This window comes from Taeniopygia guttata, chromosome 17 (assembly GCF_048771995.1).
Source record: "Taeniopygia guttata chromosome 17, bTaeGut7.mat, whole genome shotgun sequence".
Lineage (NCBI taxonomy): Eukaryota > Metazoa > Chordata > Aves > Passeriformes > Estrildidae > Taeniopygia > Taeniopygia guttata.
In genome coordinates, this window is record NC_133042.1 from 6,927,095 (window position 1) to 6,950,020 (window position 22,926).

A 22,926-nucleotide genomic window follows, 5' to 3' on the forward strand; every position below is an offset into this window, starting at 1 on the left:
GTTCACTGACTTTGTTGAATGTGGGAATTTAAATGAAAGCCTGAGTGTGGGAGTGCTGGGTGAGGACATGTGTTGTCATGTTGGTGACTGTGTCTGAGAGTGTTGGGGATGTGAAGTGAGGTGCTGGTATGATAGTAATTTGGGTTTAAATATGCCAGAGGCCCAGATTCCCAGGAAACACATTTCCAGACTGATCTTATATGGGAGTTGCAGCACTGGAAAGAAGCACTCAGAGAAGTCTGAGTCCCACATTATTTGTCTGACAGGTTCAAGGGCCTCAAGCCGACTGTTATCCTTCTCTCCCGAGGAATTTCCGACGCTGAAAGCAGCTGGCGAGCAGGACAAGGTTGGCAAAGAAAAGGGCGCCTTAGATCCGTCGTATGGGCCAGGACCAAGCCTCCGCCCCCAGAGTGAGTGAAGGATTGTCTGTCTGCCTTACCCCAGCTCAGTAACCCCACTGACCCTATTTTGGACAGGGGGTGCCAGTTCACAGTAGTACCAAGAACTCCATCCTTATATTTCCTTTTATCTTTTTATGAGCTTACACGTGTCAGACTGCTTAGCAGATGATCATAGATTGCCATGTAGTGCTGATGTTCTGTGGTCCAGACAGTCAAATATGGACTGTCATCTACTATACTGTTTAATAAAAATTGCTGATGTTGCAAAGCAGTCCCCTTCCCAGGCTGGGGGAGCCACCGTGAAATCAGTGTGTGGTGTACTGTGGCTTCTCGTTCTGTGTTTTTGCATCTAATTGGCCTCAATTCTGCAGGGTAAGGACTGTGGAAATGGATGGGGAACACTCTGGTAGGAGTTCAGGTTTATTGGCAAACAAGGACACCACTGGTGCAGCAATTACCTAGTAACAGCTGATGCTGCTCCTCTCTTAAGCAAATAAACACAGTTGGAAATTCTTCTTGGTCCTTGATATTTTTCTACAACCTTGGGGTAATTAGGGCTTGACCAGAGTACTTGAGGTTTCGAGACTTTCTGGCAGAGTGGCTGCCTGCATTTACAAATATTAACATAATTATCATCTCCCTTCCAGATGTCACCAGTTGGAGGGAGGGCGGTGGGAGGAACGTCACCTCTGCCACATCTCTGACCGCCTCCCCTGCTGAGCTGGGCAGCAAAACCTCCAGCACTGGGGACGGGGCCCCCTCCTCAGGGAGCACCAACGATCCCAAGGAGCCGTCTCTGCGCCCAGCTCAGCCCGTCCGCAAAGGGGCTTCGCAGTTCATGGGAAATGTCTACCAGCCACCCACCTACCATGACATGCTACCTGCTTTTGTGAGTCCTCCTTTCTCTACACCTTTGTGGTGCCCTTCATTCTTAAGATAAGGGAGGAGTTGAAGTCAGCTGTGTTTTCTGGACTCTCAGTTGGCTGCCAGGGTTTGCTTAGGGATCCTTCTCTTGGCATGTTTTGAGTTTGTGTAGCACAGCTTTGCTCAGCCTAAAGAGAAGTTGTCCCTTTCCCTCTGGTGCTGGAGAGGGAACCATTAGCATGTGGCCTGTTGGGCAGCCAGATGTGAGATGTTTATTTCCCCTTTGTGGGGGTGCAGCTACCATGCACACGTTGTAGCCTAATCTGGGTAAACCTTCCTGTGGCAAGGTGAAAAACCAGGCTGTTCTGCTTTGCCTCATTCCAGATGTGTCCACAGCAGCCATCTGAGACCCCTGCACCGCTGGACCGAGGGTCTTTCCCCACTCCTCAGCTTCGGCTTGAGCCCCGGGTACCTTTCAGACAATTCCAGATGAATGATCAGGATGGGTAAGGCTGCCATCACTTTCCCACTTGAGAGGCAGGTTCAGGGTGTGACATAAACCTTAAATTAGGCAAGAATTTGGGCCAAGGATGCAGTTGCATGTGTGAAGCTGCAGGCACCAAAGGGGAACCCTGTTTTTTACCCAAAGCAGCAGTGCTTTTCTCCAGCTACCACAGCAGCTAAAATGTTGCAAGACTGTGAGCATTATGTGTCTGGCGAGCAGACAGACATGGGAACTGGGGTGTGATCCTGGACTGGAGGGGTTTGCAGCTCTGATCTGTAAGTTCTAGGAAGTGGGTACCAGGTAGACAAGGGGAAGAAACTGCTGGAAAGGGAAAGAAACTTGGATGCATTGTATATAAATGCAAAGTAGAAAAGGACTGGTTCAGTGTTACAGACTCAGCTCTGTGTCCTTTGATTTTCTTTTTGCTGTTTCTGACCATGTCTGTGTTTTCAGAAAAGAGAACAGGCTCAGCCTGTCTCGTCCAACACGCCCAGTTCGGCAGCAGATGGAGCGAGTGCCTCGGCCCACCATCATCAATGCAGAGAACCTGAAGGGGCTGGATGAGCTGGACAATGATGCAGATGATGGATGGGCAGGTACAGTGCCTTTGTGCTCTAGCTTTGGGTAGCTGTGAAATTGGTGTAAATGATGACACAATGGATCCTTCTGATCCTTCCATCACATTGTGCTCAAGGAACTGGATCTGAAGACTCCTAAAATCTGAAAACACACCAATCACATCAGGAGGGATAGCACTGTGGGTGCTGGGAAGGAGAGTTAGTCCTGCCTTTTCACTCATGGCACTCAGTATCCAATTGCACACAGTCTGGCTTGGCTACTGTCTCCTCATTTGCGTCCCCCACTCCCAGGCTGTTTGATGCTCCTCCTCTGGGACCAGCCCAGCTGTTCAGTAGTGTGTGTCCACACTAGTCACATAATTTCTTGCCTGGTGTAGTTGAAGTTGTCCCTGCTCTTTGAGGGAAGTTGGTAGATGGCATTAAATGTCCCTTCCGACCCTGGCTATTCTGTGATTTCCAGGACCAGTGCTGCACATTTGGCTTAGTAGTAGTTCATGCCAAGCTTCTGTGTCCTGTAATTTAGTGCTGAAAGGGGGCATAAGCTTTATCAAGACAGGGGATCTGTTTCTTTCCTCTCATAAATCTATTCTCCTTTGCTGCCTTCATAGGCATTCATGATGAAGTGGATTACTCTGAGAAACTAAAGTTTAGTGAAGATGAAGAAGAGGAAGAAACTCTTAAAGATGGACGACAGAAGTGGTAAGAAGTCACTCTGTTTGCACCTACAGTTTACCTTTAGTAAAAGTGAGCAATACCATGATCTTTAAAAACTTGTTCTAAATGTGAAGTCGTGATCCCTCTGATTTGTTGCTGTGACTTTGTTGATTTTACTGGGCAGTGTTGGAGTGGTCTTCAAGGATATGTGGAGGTCTAGCAGCTGACTGCCATTTTTCCAGTCAACTTTTCTCACCTTTATCCTGCTGCACGATAGTGGAGTTGATCCTTATGTACCTTAAGAGAAGCACATCACTTGTTTTGGTAGTTTTTTGTGATCTTTCCTTTTTACTACAGTCAGTTGCCTTTGCCACTTGATTAGGCTCCAAGTGCTTTTTGAAGCAAGTAGCAAATACAATAATAAAGCTGTTTATGTGACAGGAACAGCTGGGATCCCAGAAGGCAGCGACAGTTGTCCCTGAGCTCTGCAGACAGTGCAGATGCCAAGCACACCTTGGAGGAAGGAAAGAATTGGAATGATTCAGTTGGCTTGTCCCGGCCAGTCCGGAAAGCGCAGGATTCACAGCAGCCTCCAAGGAAGCGGAATGGCTGGAGCTCTGCCTCAGAATACCAGGTAGGTTGAACTCCTGAGGGTGAGCTGGAAGCCCATCACTGTCCTTAAGAGGCCACTTTGACATTTTATTGGAAATGGGATGCTGATTAATTTCTCTATTCTTAGTTTATATCCACCTGGAGAGAAATCTATCTGCATAGCACTTCCGCTAGGGAAAAGAAATTGAAGCTGGTCCAGAACAGTGGGGTTGTCAGTGAGAAAATACAGTTACTGAACTATATAGCAATAACTCTTCCTAGTAACGGGGATTTGTGCTTGAGGATAGAGGGGAAGGAGTCAGAAGGGAATATTGTCACCATGGGATGCAGATCTCAAGATAGAGGCACTGGTTGGGTCACACTTATGGGGAAATGTTTCTTCTCTGGCAGAAGCCTGCGCTGGGAAGTGTTCTCAGACAGCAGTCCCTCGAAGATAAAGAAGAAAAGGTGCCTGTGAGACAGAAGTTTGTGCACTCTGAGATCTCTGAGGCTGTTGAGAGAGCCAGGAGGCGACGGGAGGAGGAGGAGCGGCGAGCCAGGGAGGAGCGCCTGGCAGCCTGTGCTGCGAAGCTCAAGCAACTTGATCAGAAATGCAAACTGGCTCAGAAGAGTGGGGAGACACAGAAACACACAGAGAATGAAGATGTGCGACCTCCCAGCACAGAGAAAAACAGTGCACAAGAGAATGGCCATGCTTTCCGTAAAGGTACCGAAACACTGCCTGCCTCACCCTGTAAAAATTGCTTTTTTTGCTGTTGTGCTGATCTCATAGCTGCAGTGGGGGAGTTCCTAGGAGGGAGTGTTCAGAGGGTCCTTCAGCTGCCCTTGAGAGATCAGCTGCTGCTTGTATTCTGCAGAGTATTTTGCATTGTTGACAAAGGTTGATTAAATAAAAAAAGCTATTAAAACAAATGCAAACTTCTCCAGTTGCTTTTATCTGTGCTCAGTGAGCTGTGCTAGCAGAGGGCTTGTTGGAATGGGCCTCGTGGGCTTCTCATGATTGGATGATAATATTAAGTGCTCGTGGCCATATTTCAGAAAACCAGTAAGTGCTGCCAGGTTTAAGGACTAATGTGGAAAAGGATTTTCTCCCCAGTGCTTAAGCAGAAGGCTGATAGCAAAGGAGGATCTCAGAATTTATCATTAAAATAAGATGGCCAAAACCCTCTATAGTGCTGTCAAGGTAAAGGATGTGCTATATATGATTGTAGTAAGATTCAGCCATGTATTACATGCCCACAGCTGTGTATGTTGTGTGGTGGTGGTGCACTCCCCGTTCTGTCATGAGCACGGTCTTGAGGGCTTGTTTTTTTCTCTGCAGCAACCCCCGAGTTTCACACACAGGATGCCTCTGTTGGTTATCTGGAAGAGGAGAGTCCTGCTCCAGCAGCAGCAGCCCAAAGCAGCAGTGAGGAGGAGCTCAGAGAAGCTCCCTCACCAGCACAAGAATTCAACAAATACCAGAAGTCTCTTCCCCCACGATTCCAGAGGCAGCAGCAACAGCAGCAGGTAAATGGCTCCCAACCCATTTTCTGGACCTTTAATAAACCATTGTGTTTGCTCAGTTCTCAACACCATCAGTCTTTCAGCTGGGAGGAGATAAATGGAGTTTTACCCTGGCCTTTTTCAGTACTTCTAATAATGGAAATATCCTGTCTGATTGGGTAGAAAGGCTCTCTATGGACTACATGAGTTTTTCTTGTGCCCTGTGATGCTTGAGCTGTTGTGGGTAGAGCTATGTCAGGTTTGTCACTTGCCTGGGAAAAAAATACAGTGCTGTCAGACATGTTGACTTGTCTTGCATGGTTGTCTAAGCATCTCCTGACATATGGAACTCTTAGGACTGTGTGGTTTGTGGCAGAGCTCGGGTTTGCAAATGTTGATGAGCAGGAGAAGCTGCTGATGTTCCCACATCCAAAACCACGAGTGCATCAGTGGCTGTCTTGGCGCTTGTATAGGCCTGGCCCAGGGGAGGTTCTGTTCCTTGGGCTAGCCTTGAACCTTTTTTCCTCTCTGGCACAAGATGAGCTGCTGTTATTTAGCACTGCTGCAGTGCCTGAATACACAGGACAAGGAGAGGGGAAACCCTTGGGGTTCAGCTGCTTCCATTTCACTCAGCACATGCTATGTCCTTACCATTGTAGGTATGGGCAGCCATTTGCTTGCCAGGGGCAGTCTGTGCTTAGTTTGGCAAGTTCCTGGACTGCTTCTGGACTTGGAGGGAGTTCTGGAGTGGCACACTTCTCATTCCACCTCCTGCCTTTGCAGAGGGCTGGTCCTTTGCTCTGCTCTCATCCCATACCTACTTGGGTTTTTTCTGTGAGGCTCTTTCAGATCACTGTTTTCTCTGCACCATAAAAATGTTTGGTCTTAAATGTTTCATTTTTGTTGCATTGAAAACTCTTCTGGGGCACTGAGACATCAGCTGAGCTGCTTTGTGCAGCTTGGCTCTTGCCTGACCTTTCAGTGCTGTATGTGCCATACGTGCTGTGCAGCTGTGCCGCCAGATGCAGTGAGCCTCTGTAGGGCAGCAGAGCCGAACCAGGGGACAGAGTATTCAGGCTTCAGATAATGCAAAGTTAATTGCCATTTTTCATAAAATAACCACTTGAAATGGGATATCATCAATGCTGCTGCAGATCTTAGTGAAGAGCTCACAATTGGCTTTTGCTCAGTAATTGCTCTTTTGTGGACGCTCCCCGTGCTCATGGCTCAGCAGTTGACATTTTCATGATTCAGATGTACAGCAGCAAATGCTGCCTAATGTTGGTCTTGAAAAGAGATGCTCTTAAACTAAAAAGAATTGGATGTCTTTGCTGTCATGCTAATAATACCACAGGTCATCACTACTGGAAGAACATGAAGTTTTATTTTATTTTCTCATCCTCTGTGATGTTAGTATGTATGAGGCAGTATGTGTTTTGGCTGGCTTGTATTGTGCTTCGGTAGCTCCATGGAAGGAGCAAAATGGAAAAGTATTGGTATTGTAAAGGAAATATTTTCTCCAAGGTACCAGAGGACTAGGTAATGTAGAGATAATCTGCATTTATCAGAGTCTTCCTTGCTGTAATAAAGTGTCAGATTCAGATTTAAAGGTGTCTCTTTTGCTCTGCAGCTGGGGATTGGCTTTTTAAATAAACAGTACAATATTTGATACTGTTTCAAGCTTAGCAAAAAAATACGGTTGCACGTTTGACAAGTAAGTAGATGCATTTGATGTTAATTGGAGCTGTTTAGTGCTCGAAAGCTTTCTTCAGTACACAAACCTCCTTTCAGATATATATTCTTTTTGGACCTTCAGCAAAAGTTAAATGTCAAATTCAATTAACATCATGACAGTCCTCAGCTAAGGGAAGGTGGACTGGCTGTGTAGGAGATGGGGAAACAGCCAGCAAGTGCCAGCCTGTTTCTGAAGGATGCCCAGGAAACACTAAAATCTCTTAATGTGATTTAGGTGGTTTTTATGTAATCTATTAAGCTGACAGGGGTGGAACTAATACATCTAAACACTAAATAAATTACAGATGTATTTCCTGAAAAATGCAATATCTTCTAAAGTATTTGTTTCCAGTTATGAAGTGGTGTTTGACAGGAAGCTGTCCTGTACTCACAGGAGTGTTGAGAAGGTGCAAATTGTGGTCTTAAAGCTGATCCCTTGTGTTTGGCCACATAGCCTGGCCCACAGTGGTGTGATAGTCTGGCTACTCTGGTATTTAGAGAATAACAACTGCCACATGCCCAGCTGGTGGTGAATTACCCCTGTCTGCCCACCCTCCCATCTGATTAGGGATTAAACATTTGATGGATGGCATGTGTTTTCCTTTGACTGACCAGTACTTCAGTGTGATTCCTGGCTCCACAACCATGTCCAATGGCCCATCCTGTTGCCTGCAGGAGCAGCTGTACAAGATGCAGCACTGGCAGCAGCAGGTCTATCCTCCCCCGTCCCACTCCCATCCCCAGCGGACGTTCTACCCGCCGCACCCGCAGATGCTCGGCTTCGATCCCCGCTGGATGATGATGCCGTCCTACATGGACCCTCGCATGGCCCAGAGTCGCACCCCCGTGGATTTCTACCCCTCAGCCCTTCACCCTTCAGGTGAGGTATTGTCAGTGTTTGTCTCGGCTGTTGAGTTGGTTCATACCTGGAAATTCGCTGTGTTTCTTAGCCTCTGTCCAGATTTTGCATTCTGTCTGGCATCCCTTCTCTGGGGGTGAGAAAGCTGGTTTCAGTGGGAAGTGGTGGGAGACTGGGAGGGAGGACATGTAGACAGGTGTCTGTCCATTCTCTGCACTGCAGTGGGAGACCTTCCCTGCCTGCTTTGTGACCTTAGTGGATGTGACTGATCTTCCCCCTTGGAGGAAAGGGTAGCAGATCCACTGATCTTGCCTGTTGGAGGAGAAGGATGAGTTTTGGAGTTACTGTAATCATGTGAAAACTTAATAGACCCTTTTAGGAAATGTGAGGGAGAAACACTGTAGTTCCTGAGCTGTGTGTGCTTTGCACCTTCCTATCTTGTCCTAATCTTCAGAGGTGTGAATGTAAACATCAGGATATATAAATCATTCCTTGCAGTTGGTGGATTGCTTGATCCCAAGCCAGTGATGCTGTGTAGTGTCTGTGTGGGCTGGGCTCTGAGAGCTGTGTCATCTTCTGTATCACTCCAGGTGTATTTCCCAGCTGTGCATTTTCCAAGTACAGGCTCCCCTTTACAAGGGAGGTTTCCATGGCTGCAGCTGCCTGCTGCTTGAGAAGGAAGGGGAGTCAAGCTAGGATATTGTTAAATTCTTCTTGTCTGTGAAATCCTAGTGCTAATGGCATGAACTCTGTTGTGAGCAGGAATTATGAAGCCCGTGATTCAGCAGGACTCCATCAGTGGGAGCAGCTGTCGGTCTGAAGATCAGAACTGTCAGGCAGGGCAGGCAGAGAGGAAAACTGCTCCCTTGGATCCTGTGCCAGTGTGGGGCCAGGACAGCTACACATCCCTGCAGAGCAAAGGATACTCCCTGTCGCATCAGAAACATGTTGACAGCATGGGCATGGAAGGGCTGCATGCCAGGTGAGTGCAGAATTCCCCTGTTCTCATGCATGCTGGGATGGGAGGTGCTGCTGTAAGCATCTGCTGAAAAGCAGGTGTAGAGCTGGCCTGAAAGATGTCTGTAAACAGGCCCAGGTATTGATCTGGAAGCACTCTTACACTCCTGAGTGGTTTAGCTGGTTTACACAGAGCTATTGAGTTATGCAGAAGTTTTCTATCTGACCAGCTTGGAGCCTGTTTGGAGGGAGAGGACGGGCTTGTCACCTACATGGGAAGGTATAAAAAGCCATGAGTCAAAAATTCTGATTATTGCTTATCCTACTTTCTTTAGACATTCTAAAACCAGTTCTTTGTTTTCAGCTCTCTACATCATTGGGGGTTAAATCTCCCTTCATTTCTTAAGTTTGCTGCCCATTATAGGAGCTGTTTTCTTTATCATGCATTGGTTCAACAAACCTGGCACTACAGCCTGGGGCCACAGCAGGTCTGGCCAGCGTTTTTGTATTTATTGGGTAATTGCCTCATGATTTAGCATAAGCCTCAGTTTATTTCTTTTTCACCTCTTGTATCCAGCCTGGGCCCTTGGAGATGTGCTCTGCATTACCTGACTTACGTTTGTTTGTTGTTTGTTTTGTTCTCAGGAATGAAAATTACTCTGCTTCTGGAAGGCCAGAGAGTCTGAGCACTCAGCGAGATCTCTTTGAGGAGAGAGGGGAGGAGTATTTGAATGCTTTTGACAAGAAGGCCCAAGCAGACTTTGACAGCTGCCTGTCTTCTCAGAGGATAGGCCAGGATCTCTTGTTCCAGCACCAGGAGAGTGTGCAGGAAGCCTGTGCTGCTGGCAGCCGCCATGCGAACCTGAGGTGTTCACCCCTGGAGCCTGATTTTATCCAAGCAGAGAAGAAGCCTGAATATAATGGTTGGGATATCAGCCACCATCAGAAACCTGCGGAGACAGCAGAGGAAGTTGCTGAAGAAGGAGCCCGGGAGGAGCAGTCGTTCAGTGCTGACCCCTGGAAGAAAGAAGGAGCCAATACCAAGCAGGCCACTGAAGAGACAGCAGAGTGGGTTCCTGAGAGCCGCAACACCAGCGGGCAGCCCCAGGAGCAGATGGGGAGAACACGGCGGTCGGGCCCCATTAAAAAACCAGTCCTGAAAGCCCTCAAGGTGGAAGAGAAGGAGAAGGAGATGGAGAAGGTTAAACTGGAGGGAGAGGACAGCTCACGCCCGCTGAAGGAGAAGGCAGCTGTTCAGAAGGTAGAAAATGAGTCAGATGACTCTGCTGCCTTGCTGAATTCAACATGTTACCTGCTGGATGACAAAGGTTCTTCCCAAACGAGCCTTGCACGAGAGGCTGAGAAATCCCAAGAGGAAGAAGAGGACGAGGAGGAAGAAGAGAAGCCAGAAAGAACCTGGGAGAACAAACTATCCAGAGAAAGCAGCGATCTCCCTCCCACAAAAAGAAACAATTGGATCTTCATTGATGAGGAGCAAGCCTTTGGTGGGAGAGGTCAAGGGCGTGGGCGAGGGAGAGGCTTCAGAGAGTTCACTTTCAGAGGCCGAGGCACGGTTGTGAGCAGCAGGGGGGTCTACAACAACACCCAGAGGAGCAACCGGGGCCGAGGGCTCCGGGAGTTTAACCAGCCAGAGGACTTCCCCAGAGGCAAACCAAGGCGCCGGATTGCCAGTGAGACACACAGCGAAGGGTCAGAGTACGAGGAGCTCCCCAAGCGTCGCCGGCAGAGGGGCTCTGAGAACAGCAATGAAGGCTCTGTGCTGGACAGGGATGACAGTGATTTGAAAAAGGGAGACTTCAAAGAGTCTTGGAGGTCTAACAAAATCTATTCAGATGATCACAATAGCCTGGATCCTAAGATGAGGGCTCCAAGAGCCTTTGGGAGATCACTGCCACCAAGACTGAGCAATTCTGGCTATGGGCGAAGGGGGTTCATGGGTAAGGAGCCCACCCAGTGGCAAGGCAGGAGTGGGGGAGGAGGGTGGCAGGAATACAGCCACACATCTCCATCAGACACTTTTGGGAGCAGGCAGCAGTCTGACAGGGATTACCTTCAGGATTCTTACAAACACACGGATTCTTTCTCCAGCCGGGTTTTTGATGAGAGTCATCTGGATGACAAAAGGCACTTTTTCCAGGAGGATTACTCAGCAGATCAGGAGAACATAGAGAACAGGCCCTTCAGGAGGCGGCGTCCTCCCCGCCAGGACAAGCCCCCACGGTTCAGGCGCCTCAGGCAGGAGAGGGAATCAGTCGGGCAGTGGAACCCCGAGGAGGGAGGCCCTAATCTGCTGCCCAGCCAGTGGCCAGGCAGACCCAAGCTGGGCACTGCAGAGAAGAGCAGCATCTCGGGCAGACGCTCTCCTGAGCTGTCCTACCAGAACTCTTCGGACCACGCCAATGAGGAGTGGGAGACGGCGTCTGAGAGCAGTGACTTCAGCGAGCGCCGGGAGCGAAGAGATGGAGCTCCAGAGAGTGAGGGCCAGCTGGAGGGTGGCCTCAGCACTGGGAGCCTGGGAGAGAAGAGGGAGCTGGCAAAGAGGAGCTTCTCGAGCCAGAGGCCGCTGGTGGACAGGCAGAGCCGCAAAGCTGAGCCAGCTGGGTTTGCAGAGCAGTCTGTCAGGAGCGGTGTGGGAGCAGCTTCCAGATATGAGAGCCAGCAGAATGGCACCCTGATGAAGAGCAAAAGGTGAAGCTGTTTTCTGATCTGTGGTATATGCTTATGTTGAAGGAGTGGATCTGTTAATTTTCTTCTTGTAACTTCTGTTCACATTCTACTGACAAAACTAAATCCTTTCCCTTCTTTCTGTGTAGGTCTCCAGAAGAAGGAGGAGGCCTTGGCAACACCAGTGGTGGGAGCAGCCACTCCATTTATAGCTTGGATAGGGCCTCCCATGTGAACTCAGAGAGCACTGAGGGGCCGGGTAAAAAGCCAGAGAAGGAGCACAAATCCACTGCACAAAGAGCAAGTGAGAAGGGAGAGGCCTTGTCACAGTTCGAACTGAGTTATGGAAGTGAGTATCTTAATTCATTTGTTTCTTTAAAGAGGATAGCATATTATGGCTGACTGATTAAAGCCAGACTGATTCAATCCAGTGTAATTTTTGTATCAGGTTAGGGACTTTCTTTACATTTACTTACAGAAACGAGAAAATTCTTGTGTATCTAAATAGAGTGTTAAAATTTAAATGCAAACTTTTCAGCCTGATCACAGTGTCTCTGATGTTTCTTCTATATGTGCATTGTATTCTCTCTGTGTGCTTTGTTCAGGTACCATCATTGATAATCGGGTGTCGAACACGGCAGAAGAGAATGAAGTTGGTTCCATGGCAGGGGAAGGCTTCATTGAGGTTCTTACTAAAAAGCAGCGTCGTTTGCTGGAAGAGGAGCGAAGGAAGAAAGAACAGGCTGCTCAGGTGAGGAATGGGAGGCATAAAAGTTGGACCTGTTGCATAGTTTGGTTTGCAGTCAGAGAAACGGGGCCCCAGAAAGTGTTTGTATGAACAGAAAAATGTACAGTTGACAGTGACAAAGTAGTATAGATCCTGTATTGGGCCCCAGAAACATATTTAGGGCCTCTGGTCTGAAAAGGAGAGTTTGGTTTCTGACTGTTCTTGGCTTGCAGCAAAATTGTTAATTGGGAGTTAAGTTTCTAGAGTGGTCTTCATCCAAAGCAGCTTAGCTCTCTAAGCCAGCTGCTGGCTGTAGTTGGTGGGATGTTGGGCAACAGGAGCAGTGGATGACTTTGCACTCTGACTGTGTTGTTGCCAGAAGAAAACCTCACAGTGCAAAAGGCAGCTCTTTCCAGCCCTGTTAGACTGGGGGAACCTCCCAGTCTGACACCTGTGCCTTTCCTGCCACAGGCACCAGCCAAGGCCCGTGTCCTTCAGTCGCGCATTCCGCCGCGGTTTGCCAAGAAGCAGAACGGCCTGTGCTTGGAGCAGGGTGATGTAGCAGTGTCTGGAAACAGCCTGGGCACAGAGATCTGGGAGAGCAACAGCCCAGGTAGGCTTGGGTCTGTTCGTTCCAAAGGGTTTCACAGAGCTGGAGTCCTCTGGGGTGTGCAGCCCTTTTCTGTGTGATGCTGGGAGTTGGGGGGGAGCTGGGCTGGCTGACATGTGGAGTAGCCTTGGTTCTAAGCTCTACTGTTCGGCCATCCTGCTCCTGTTGCTGGCCATGTCAGTCTCCTAATCTGCTTCTTGGGTCTTTGTTTCACATCAAGATCCTACTATACAGCATTTTATAGCTGCCTGGGCTGGATCTACGTGAGACTTTTTTCTTATTTTGCTTTCCTACATTTTCTCATCTCTAGTCCTGAGCAGCTGGTGCCTCCCTTGTTTCTCTCTGACCTTTCTCCTGTTATGTTCCCTAAAAATCTCCTCCCTGTTCTCTACTCTCAGTCCTCATACCCTGGATTTTTGCTGCATCATGTCTCAGATGTCTGGGCAACGCTTAAGGTTCTGAGATGGTGAAAATACCCTTTCTCATGTCTAGAAATGGAAGGTTGATGGTGTAATGTGTATGGAGTGTGCTCGTAGCTGTGTTTCAAACAGCTGGACCTTTCCCTCTGTTCTTTTCCAGCACTTTCCGTTCAGTCTCCTGGCAGTGATTCCTGGAGCAAGCCTGTAAATACCTTTAATGGTACTGAGTCCAGCACTGAGGTAAGTGGCTCCTAAGGTGCCCTTCAAGGTATTGTGTGTATTAAGTAGTAATGCAGGTGGCTTTTATGCTTCTCATTGCTCCATCTGTGCTTAGCAACTCTCAGCTCTGCTTGTGCCATTTTAAACTGTCTCTTTGCAGTTTTAATTTGAGCTTGACGCTGTTCAAATCTTGACCTAAAGAGCCAAGCACTGCTTGGTGTTGTGTGTGGGTATAAAACTGGAGTATCTGTGTGATAGAGCTATTCCAGGGTTATGCTCATCACTGGGTGCACACTGTGGTCGAGGAGGGTGGAATCCCTTAGGTCCTGTTTGTGCCTTGTGCCTGTGAGCAGTGTGTAGCTGTAGCCTTAATGCAGGGAGGGCAGAGTTCCTGAACACTTCACCTCTGGAGACCAAGAGTTCAAGATTTGGTTTGTGTCACATGTGAAGAGAGTTTGGCAGTCTCATCCTAGTTGTTCTGTGGGACACATCTCCTTATGCTGAAGCCATGGTCTGGTTGGTGCATCAGTTCACCTGTCTCAGGGCTGTGTAGAGCTGAGTGAGCAGCCAAGGGGTGCTGCAGGTCAGGCCCAACTCCTTTGCAGTTAACCAGGATGGTGATTTGAAAAAGGGACGTGGTCTTGCTGTTTTCTGGGATGTTTTTTCCTCGGTGGTGCTGGGTCTGAGTCCGGGGCTTTAACACATTTCGTGCTTTGCATAGCAGGGATTTAAAGGCAGCCAGGGGGATAGTGGCATTGACTTGAGTGCGGAGTCTCGGGAATCCTCCGCGACCTCCTCTCAGCGCAGTTCTCCATATGGCACCCTCAAACCAGAGGAGATGAATGGGGCTGGCCTGGTGGACCCAAAGCCTGACTGCCAGAAGGAGCAAGTGCAGAAGCAAACTGATAAAAAGGTAATCTGGATTCGCAGCCAAGCCAGAGCGCAGAGTGAGAGACGTTGTGAAGTGGTTGTGTTGTTCTTGATAGCATTTTTAAGGCTTGAGGTTGGGTTATTCGGTCTTTGTGTCTCAGCCTCTCTGCTTTCCTGTTAAGGATTCAGATCAAGGCTCAGGACAGAACAAGGAACACAAGCCCGGACCAATCGGCAACGAACGCTCCCTGAAAAACAGAAAGGGTTCGGAGGGAACGGAACGGCTGGAAGGGAATATTCCCCCTGTTAATGGGGTGGAAATTCACGTGGATTCTGTACTTCCTGTGCCACCCATTGAATTTGGAGTAAATCCTAAAGTGAGGATTGAATTTAATTTTATCTTCTTGGTGATTTGATCTTGTTGAGGCATGAAAAGTGATTTGAGGCAGAAGGATTATTTAGAGGAAGCTTCCAGCTGTAGGTTTGCCTTAGATTTCATTACTGACACAGACCAGGCACTCAGGATGTCCTGGCAAACATTTAGTATCCACTTGGAAATACTGTCCCAAGGACCAGCTGGGGTGGTAAGAGAGGTGAGGGACAAAATCACGGCCAAGCTTTTGTGTGCCTCTGGGGGTTGCCTGCTGCTGAGTGCTGAGAAGTGTTTTCTGTTTCCAGCAAAGCTTACTGGAGATCAGTTGTAGTGTCACAATTCAGGCTAGAGTCATTAACCATGAAAAGCAGAGGGTTGGCCTATGGACCTGGATTTGAATTTTATGTGTTTTGCCTTTTCAGGACTCTGACTTCAGCTTGCCGCCTGGTTCTGCCTCTGGCACTGCAGCTAACCCTGTCACCAAATTGCAGGATGCCTTGGCCAGTAATGTAAGTATTTTTTTTCTTGTGGCATTGATTCATGGGAGATACTCCTTAGATGCTTACAAAGAGAGCAAGCATGTCTGCATCTGACTTCACATTTCATGCTTATGCAGCACATGTCACTGAACTCCAAAATGGAAATCTCAAGATACCTTGGTAAAATGAGTCTCACAAATGCAGAAGTGATGTAGACAGCAACTTCATTAGCATTGTGACCTGTGTAAAGCCATTTCTGAGATGAGCAGTCTCTTCCCCTGAGGCACACAAGTGTTGGACATGGCCATGATGCAGATGGTGGCATGTTTAGACCCAGACTGCCCAGCTTCCTCAGAAGGTTTCACCTGCCACAGCAAGGTGGTCAGGCCTTTTTAGAGGTTTTCCAGCTTATTCCAGCCATCTGGGTATTCCGTTATTCTATGTGAAAAAGTGAGCACACTGAAAGCCCAGCTGGTAGCTCAGCTGTAGAAAGCAGTGAGACACGCACAAAGCTGTTTTTGAAATGTCTTCAGGTTTGTAGGCTGTCTGGTTTGGATTTTGGAGATTTGTCTTATAGGGTGTTTCTTTTCAGAAACAGGTTTTGTCTGAAATTTAGGTAGTTTGTAAATATGGGTCAGGAAGGAGAACTCTTCTGCAAATGGAAGTTATTGGATCAAACTGATGTTGAAGTGGAAGCTGGTATAGCTCAGCATAGAGGAGTGTCTTTGCACATAACCAAAGCTCCCTTTATTGCAAGAGCAGAATGAACCCCAGTTGAACATGGTATTTTGCTCCTGCAGTACCCCTGGGGACTGAATTCTTTGATGTGCACTTACTGGAGCTGCCCAGCTGAACTTCTGTCACCTTGGTGGCTCATACCATTCTCCTAAGAGCTCACAAATATTCACCTTTATGACTCTCCCCTCAGGCAGGGTTAACACAGTCCATTCCCATCCTGCGAAGGGATCATCACCTCCAGCGCTGCATCGGCCTGAACCCCATGTCCTTCCCCACTGCAGACCTTACTCTTAAGGTAAGGGAGCTGAAGGTGTGTGGATGCCATGTCTCTATGGGCAGAGTACTGAGGGTGGGGAGATCTTTCCCAGGGTATTTTTGTTAGGTATTGCTAAACTTTAATTAGCTTTTGTATAAGTTGTGCATATGTGCTATTCAAAATGAGTGCAGGGGTGTGTGTTTCAAGTCCTGAATGCAGGAAGTCCTTGCCAGTTGTAAAACCAAGTGCAACAGAGCTTTCCTGTTTCAGTACTGGGTAAGGTGGCTGGCTGCTCAGGGATCCTGGGAAGCCTGGTGGTATAAAGAAAGGGAAAAAACAAACAAAACCCACCCAAATGTACAAACAAGAACAACAATAGAACCAAATAAACCAAACCAAAAACCACCTCCACCCCAAACCCAAGAAGTTCAGCAAATACCAAGGGATTTGAGTATTCATGAAGGATTTTTGTCCATTAGAAATTGTTGACCTTCAGATGGGTCAGCTTTCCACTATGCCTAGAATGCAAAGAGTTTGAGCTCATAGGACCCAGATGAGCAACTGTAGGCTTTGGTAATGTCCTCCCCATTTGAACTGTCTGTAGTTATTGTTCTTTGTTTCCATAGATGGAGTCTGCTCGTAAAGCTTGGGAAAACTCTCCGAGTTTACCAGAACAGAACTCCCCAGGAGGTGCAGGCTCAGGCATCCAGCCTCCTTCAAGTGTTGGAGCTTCCAACGGTGTCAGCTACAGCTCTTTTGGTGGAGTTTCTATGCCTCCTATGCCTGTGGCCTCTGTAGCACCTTCTGCATCTATTCCAGGTACTGCAAACTGCAGCAGCATTTGCATTGTGTGATTGTTATCTGGGAGTCAGGCTCTGCTTCTGGTAGATGAGAGCATGGTGAGAAAAGCTTCTGTGTAGAGTAACTGGCTGGTGTTTGACAGATCCCTAACAACTCAGACAAGACAGAAAGAGGGACTGTCTCCACACTTTGAAGAATGTGATGGGTGAAAATTTAATACAAAGACAGCTTTCCCTGTGTAGTGGCAAGTCTCTGATGTCGCAATAGATCTTGCTTACCCTTTACTGTGTGCCCAGTAGAATAGAAGGGAGGAAACCTCTGGCAGAGAGGCTTCAACAGTCCCAATATCATTATCAGCCATTCCTCTGCTTGTTTTGCCTGTGAAGTCACAGGTTCTGAGCACTCTTTGCTTTTAGCAAAACAACAACTGGCTCATAGCTCACAGAACTCTGGGAGGAGGGGGGAAGGTGTTGCTGTGTTTTAAAGGAAAAGCTTAACTCAGTTATGTTAGTGTGTGTAATTAGGCAGAGTATCTGGAAAGAGGAAATGTACTGGGATTCTCTCCATGGGATGACTCCTGGGTCCCAAAGGACTTCTCATGTATGCACTGTCTTTCTCATGTCTCAGTTCAGGAGCAGAGTGAAATGTGCAGTGACTCTGTTATTAGCTTCCACTTGGTAAACAGATTGTTCCAAGTCAGGTGATTTCCTTCCTCACCACCCTAATCTTGCTGCTTAATCCTGTGGTTCATATCTGCACAAAAGCACAGGAGTGGCACAGCAGTTACTAATTGGTGCCACCCTAGGGGTGAATATGGCTTTTAGATCTCATGTGTCAAGGTCTTAAATGCTGTATTGGCTCTTTCTGTCTGTCTTAGCTGCAAAGATGAGATGATTGCAGAGCAGGTTTCTGGCATTTAGATCAGAGTACAGGTTACCAGCTTCTGAGCTGCTAGTGTCTGACTCTTGTGGAGGTGGGAAACCTCGGTTTACATTGAGCCTCTGACAGGAAGGTATGATTAATTCTTGGCAATCCTACTACTGCTGATGTTGGTATGTGGATTTAGGAGCTTTACAGACTCTTCTGAATGGGTACTGTGTTTTTGTTAAATTGCTGAAAGGTAAGAAATAGTCTTGACCTGCAGATCTCTGCAGTCTACTGTGCCTGTATCTTCCCTGTACCTTGACTTTACAGCCTGCCTTTTCTGATGTCCAGGTAACCATATTCCACCCCTGTATCTGGATGGCCATGTGTTTGCAAGTCAGCCCCGCCTGGTCCCTCAGACAATACCTCAGCAGCAAAGCTACCAACAGGTAAGGGAGCAGTACAGCTTCCAAGTGGTATTTCAAGGATTCTTCATGCTGGCATTTAAGAAACAATGAGTAATTTTTCACTTTCATAGCCCAGTCTCCCTTTAGGTTCCTTCAATGCTGCTTCCCAGTGGGTGTCAGGGGTTAGTGGAACTGAAGGGAGGGAATTTAGGAGCTCTTCCCCTTCTGTACCAGTGCCCTTGGACTGGTTTTAACTGAAGCAGATGCTGAGGCCTGAGTGAGATGGAAGTGACTTTCAGTGAATTCCCCAGCCAGTCAATAATAATGAGTAACTTCACTAGTAAATAAGATGTTGATAGGGCTGGGGAGAGCTCTTTCAAGGTGGAGTACAGGCAGGTGAGAGCTGGGATTGTCACTGCCTGCTCTTATGTGAAGAGCATGTTGGTTCCCTCATGTCCATCAAATGCCTCTTGTAGGCATCAACCTCTGGGTGCCTGGGCAGTGTCTTCCCTGGCAGTGCTGCTGTTCTGGGGAATGATGCAGGGCTGGCCAAAGGCCCAGTGTAGGTAATTGTCACTGCAGATTGACTCATGCTGCAAACTGATGGGTTTTTAACAGCCCTGGAGAGTTTCTGACTCCTCTTGTGCCTCTCAGTCATAATTACTTTCTTCTGCAGGCTGCTGCTGCTCAACAGATTCCCATTTCCCTCCACACATCCTTACAGGCCCAAGCTCAGCTTGGACTGAGGGGTGGTCTGCCGGTTTCCCAGTCCCAGGAGATGTACAGCTCCATACAGCCCTTCAGGTAACTGCTTCCTGTTTTCCTTTCCTTGTGGCTTGCTTTATTAATATTCTTCATTAAGAACATTCTTCATTCTTCATCTTCCCTTTCCTCTTTGTTCAAATGCTGTTTCCTTCCCCTTATAACAGTGCCAGTGTAGGGAGCATGTGACTGAAAAATCTGAGTTAGTACTTAGTGCTTCAAAAGCACTGAGGTTTAAAAAAACCCTTCTTATTTGCTGGAGCTGTTGGAATCTTTAACTTCTGGTTTTTTCCTGCTTTGCAAAATTCCTGCAGACTTTAGGTAACCTGAATCTTCCCTTCACTGCTAATCCACAGGTTGTTGTGTGGGATATTGAAACATAAATATTAGATACTACACAATGTTGTTCTGTTGAATATTCTGGCAACACAGGGACGCGGTTATAAAAGCTTAAGAGTGGAAGTAAAAAATCCTGGTAACTAAAATAGAAAGCGGCATCACAGCTTATTTCTAAGCTGTCAGTTTAGTTGTTTGAGAACTGATGGTAGGCCAAATACAGTTTGGGAGGGTGTGTTTGTACAGTGTCCAAAGGTTTTGTGCATCATGACTGAAGCATGTTTTTTTCCTGCAGGTCTCAGGTGTACATGCACCCCAGTCTGTCCCAGCCCAGCACCATGGTCCTGACAGGAGGCACTGCTCTGAAACCTCCATATTCCGCCTTCCCAGGCATGCAGCCCTTGGAGGTGGTGAAAACCCAGTCTGGGTCCCCTTATCAGCCCATGAACGGAAGCCAGGCACTGGTTTATGAGGGGCAAATAAACCAGGCTGGTATGGGAGCCTCCCAGATGATGGACTCTCAGCTCACACAGGTTAGGAGCAGGACTGGCGAGCCACTCCTTTGGTCCAGGCTTATTCACAGCCACTTGTTTCTGAGGATGGGTTGTAACATGTCTGTCTGAACTAAACTTTGTAAAGAGGCGGAAGATTTCCCCGAGACACTGTTCTGTGAACCATGGTTTCACATATGCAGCACCTTATTTAATGAGATGGTTGCTCATACCTTGTCTGTCCCTGCTGAGACGTCATTTTGTCACTTGGAAGTCAGACCTTCCAGTGCTGCATGCATAGGAGGCCATGAATGCAATGGTTGTCCTAAAAGCACCTCTTCTGAGAGCCAAATCCCAATCATCTCTCCCATCACCTCAGCTTCCAGGGCAACTAGGAACTTGTATTAAAGGCTCATCCGTCTTCTCAGTTCATTTGTCGTCCAAGTCTTATTTACAACTTCAGCTGATCTGTTTGGCAGAATCCTAACAGGAATTTCAATGTGTGAAAATGTTTTAATAAAGCATGGTTCACATAAAAACATTGAATTCTACTGTGACCATAGCTGTGTTTGTGGGCATGTGCTCTGATTCTCTGGAGAAATTTGATAATTTTATTAAACTCATCTTACGTTTATCTTGTGCAACTTGTTAAGGTTTATTTTTTGTTTCAGAGGGATTTTTATGTTGTGACTGACGTAAAGAGTTAATCCTGAAAGTAACCTTAGGTGAGGAAAATACAGAGAACACTGGCAAACTAAATATTTGAAGAAATGTTTTATCCATCATAAGCGAGTAACTTGTTTTCTTTTGCCAGCCTTAGATCGGTTTATTTATTTATTCTAAAGTGTTGATAGAACCTCCCAAATCCAGCAATTGTGAGAAAATCTGGGGGAACAGGAGGTGCCTCAGCCCCAAGCTACAGTATTTTTTTGTAATTGCTTTTAGTTATGTCCATCATTGGTTTGAAGCTCACTGTGAAACATGGAGCCTAAGTCCCCATCGCTTTCTCTGGAGGTCCAATCCTCAGAATGTTTTGGTGTAAGAACGTAGGAGATTTTCAAAGGTGAAAACAAAGCACCTGACACTGCACTGACACTGATGTTGTATGAAGGGAAAACAGACCCATGAAGTGATCATGAGGAAGACTGGAAAACTGGGCTCTAGGAATGGAGGACAGCCCCCATCCATGGGCAGTTAGGTTAACCTGATGGCATGTTAAAAACCCAGCTGATAAGGGTGTTGGCAGCCCTGCCAGAACATCCATTTCCGTGTGAAAGTCCCTCTGATACAGTCATTTGCCTTTATTCCGTGCCAGACTGCGCTGTTTGGGAGCTTCCCTTTGGCAAGGCTGTGCTTTCAGGGTATTGGGAGGCAGCATGTCAAACACGAGACTGTTACTGCCATTAAGGTAACTACATGTCCTTGTCACACAGCTGACAATGCCTGTGCCTGGCTCCCAGCTGCCTCTGCCCCGCTACGGCTCTGGCCAGCAGCCCCTGCTTCTGCCACAGTCCATCCAGCTTCCTCAGGGGCAAAACCTGCCTGTAGGAGCTCCCCGAAGAATCCTCCCTCCTGGATCCCAGCCTTCTGTTCTTGCTGCCAGCAGGGAGGTAAGGATTAACTCCTGGTGCTGCTCATGGCATTCAGTAACCCCTCCTGCGTTGAAGTTTTACTCCTTGCTTTTTAAAGGGGAGAATGGCTTGTTTGGGATCCTTAAATATCCAAGCCAAGGATTGCTGTTAAAATGAAGGAACCCTTTTCCCCTCATCTCCAAAGTGCAAGCCAGCAGTTTTCAGGTTTTGCTGCTGGTCGTCATTCTGTTTCCAGGGAGCCACATCCTGCCTTGATCCAGTTTGGAGTCTCCAGTTTTATTACATGTTTACACAGGTTTCCCCAGAGTGCTTGAGGGGTGGTGAGCTCCAGACACAGTTGGAATACTGCCCAGATATTTCACTCTGTTGTGAAGCTTGTCCATTGGAGTAGGTATATTAATGTCATGTCTGGTTTGATGGATTCATATCATAAGTTTGTCTTACTATAGGGGAGAGAGAGCACAGCAGTTAACTGCCAGGTTCTGTATTTGCTTGTGCTGCTGGCTTGGTGCTTTAATACCAACAGATTATTTCACTTACAAGCCTCACTTTCTTCACCTGAAAAATATTTCTGCTTTTAAATTGGCATGATGGGGAGAAGGGCAAACATTTGGCTTAAGTATTTATATGAAGTAATGAGTGATTTGTGAATGCAAAGATGATACTCTCTCTCACTCATTTTCCTCTGTAGTCCTCCCAGATGGAAATGAAAGGGTTTCATTTCTCCGATGGTAAACAGAGCATGTCCTCCGGAGGGTCAGTACCATCCCCACACACGTACAGGTGAGACCTTCACACAACTTGGGCTCCTTAGGATGGGAGAGAAACACCCATCATCCCTGCACGAGATCCACCTGGGTTTTCATGTCCAGAACGTGCTCACTGCAGTCCAAGTACTTGTGTCTAAATGCATGGTCATTCTTTCATTCTGGGCGTGGGCCAGTGTGTGTATCTGACCTGGTGCTTTGTGGGAGGTGCATGAAGTTACTTGTTCACTGAATCTCAAAGACAGGTTGGAATTGGTGTGTGCTTTTGTTCCTTGTGAAGGTGGGAAATCTGATGATCATTAAATAAATATTTATGGTCTTGAAGATGGGAGTGCTCATTCTAGACACATCAGGTCATTGAGGCTTTTGGGAGACTAATTTATTTTTTTCTCCTAACCGACCCATGTGTTGTCATTTGCATTGTGGAGCTCGCTGATCTGCACAGCACAGACTTGTGCCTTGTCTGTTGCTGCTTTGCTGTCTTTTTTTCTTTCACACATGAATAAGGCTCTCATTCCATTGTAGAATTTACTCCATGAATGTTGTCGACTCTTCGATTTCCAGGCCTAGCTCTGCCAGCCCCAGCGGGAAGCCGTCGGGACCAGCAGTGAGCATGGGCTCTGTGCAAGGACACTACGTACAGCAGGTAGTGTACCTGAGGTCTTTGTACAGCCCAAAAATACCTGCTCTTCTACACTGTTGTTCTTGGCCTTGGGCTGCAGGGGCGAGGCAGAAAGGCCTGTGTAACTGAAGCTCCATGTGGGAGTTAGTGTTTTCCCCTGGGTAGGTGGGTGTTTTACTGAGTCCAGGAGTAATTCTTTGTGATTTGAAAGTCAGGAGAGATTAGTTCTACTAAGTTCTGCTGTGGAGTTTTTGTAAGT

At 47.4% G+C, this 22,926-nt stretch overlaps 1 protein-coding gene across 16 annotated transcripts in view; it reads left to right on the plus strand.

Moving 5' to 3' along the window:
* The window catches only part of PRRC2B (proline rich coiled-coil 2B), a 46,024-nt gene that overhangs the window by 18,308 nt on the left and 4,790 nt on the right, over positions 1–22,926 (plus strand). For 4 of the 16 annotated variants that reach the window (XM_030286464.4, XM_030286467.4, XM_030286466.4 and 1 more), the window contains exons 6-31: positions 267–410; positions 1,049–1,290; positions 1,650–1,771; positions 2,224–2,366; positions 2,957–3,047; positions 3,444–3,636; positions 4,005–4,320; positions 4,936–5,123; positions 7,449–7,713; positions 8,455–8,674; positions 9,295–11,358; positions 11,484–11,683; positions 11,940–12,085; positions 12,533–12,674; positions 13,251–13,330; positions 14,031–14,222; positions 14,362–14,556; positions 14,975–15,061; positions 15,960–16,064; positions 16,652–16,844; positions 18,042–18,139; positions 18,774–18,901; positions 19,491–19,728; positions 21,120–21,296; positions 21,970–22,061; positions 22,571–22,691. In XM_030286464.4, the coding sequence (XP_030142324.4) occupies positions 267–410; positions 1,049–1,290; positions 1,650–1,771; positions 2,224–2,366; positions 2,957–3,047; positions 3,444–3,636; positions 4,005–4,320; positions 4,936–5,123; positions 7,449–7,713; positions 8,455–8,674; positions 9,295–11,358; positions 11,484–11,683; positions 11,940–12,085; positions 12,533–12,674; positions 13,251–13,330; positions 14,031–14,222; positions 14,362–14,556; positions 14,975–15,061; positions 15,960–16,064; positions 16,652–16,844; positions 18,042–18,139; positions 18,774–18,901; positions 19,491–19,728; positions 21,120–21,296; positions 21,970–22,061; positions 22,571–22,691 (6,182 nt within the window). Of the gene's footprint in view, positions 1–266; positions 411–1,048; positions 1,291–1,649; positions 1,772–2,223; positions 2,367–2,956; positions 3,048–3,443; positions 3,637–4,004; positions 4,321–4,935; positions 5,124–7,448; positions 7,714–8,454; positions 8,675–9,294; positions 11,359–11,483; positions 11,684–11,939; positions 12,086–12,532; positions 12,675–13,250; positions 13,331–14,030; positions 14,223–14,361; positions 14,557–14,974; positions 15,062–15,959; positions 16,065–16,651; positions 16,845–18,041; positions 18,140–18,773; positions 18,902–19,490; positions 20,326–21,119; positions 21,297–21,573; positions 21,666–21,969; positions 22,062–22,570; positions 22,692–22,926 lie in introns of those variants that run through there. The other 12 variants (XR_012058548.1, XM_041719668.2, XM_072936816.1 and 9 more) reach the window with 10 other exon arrangements.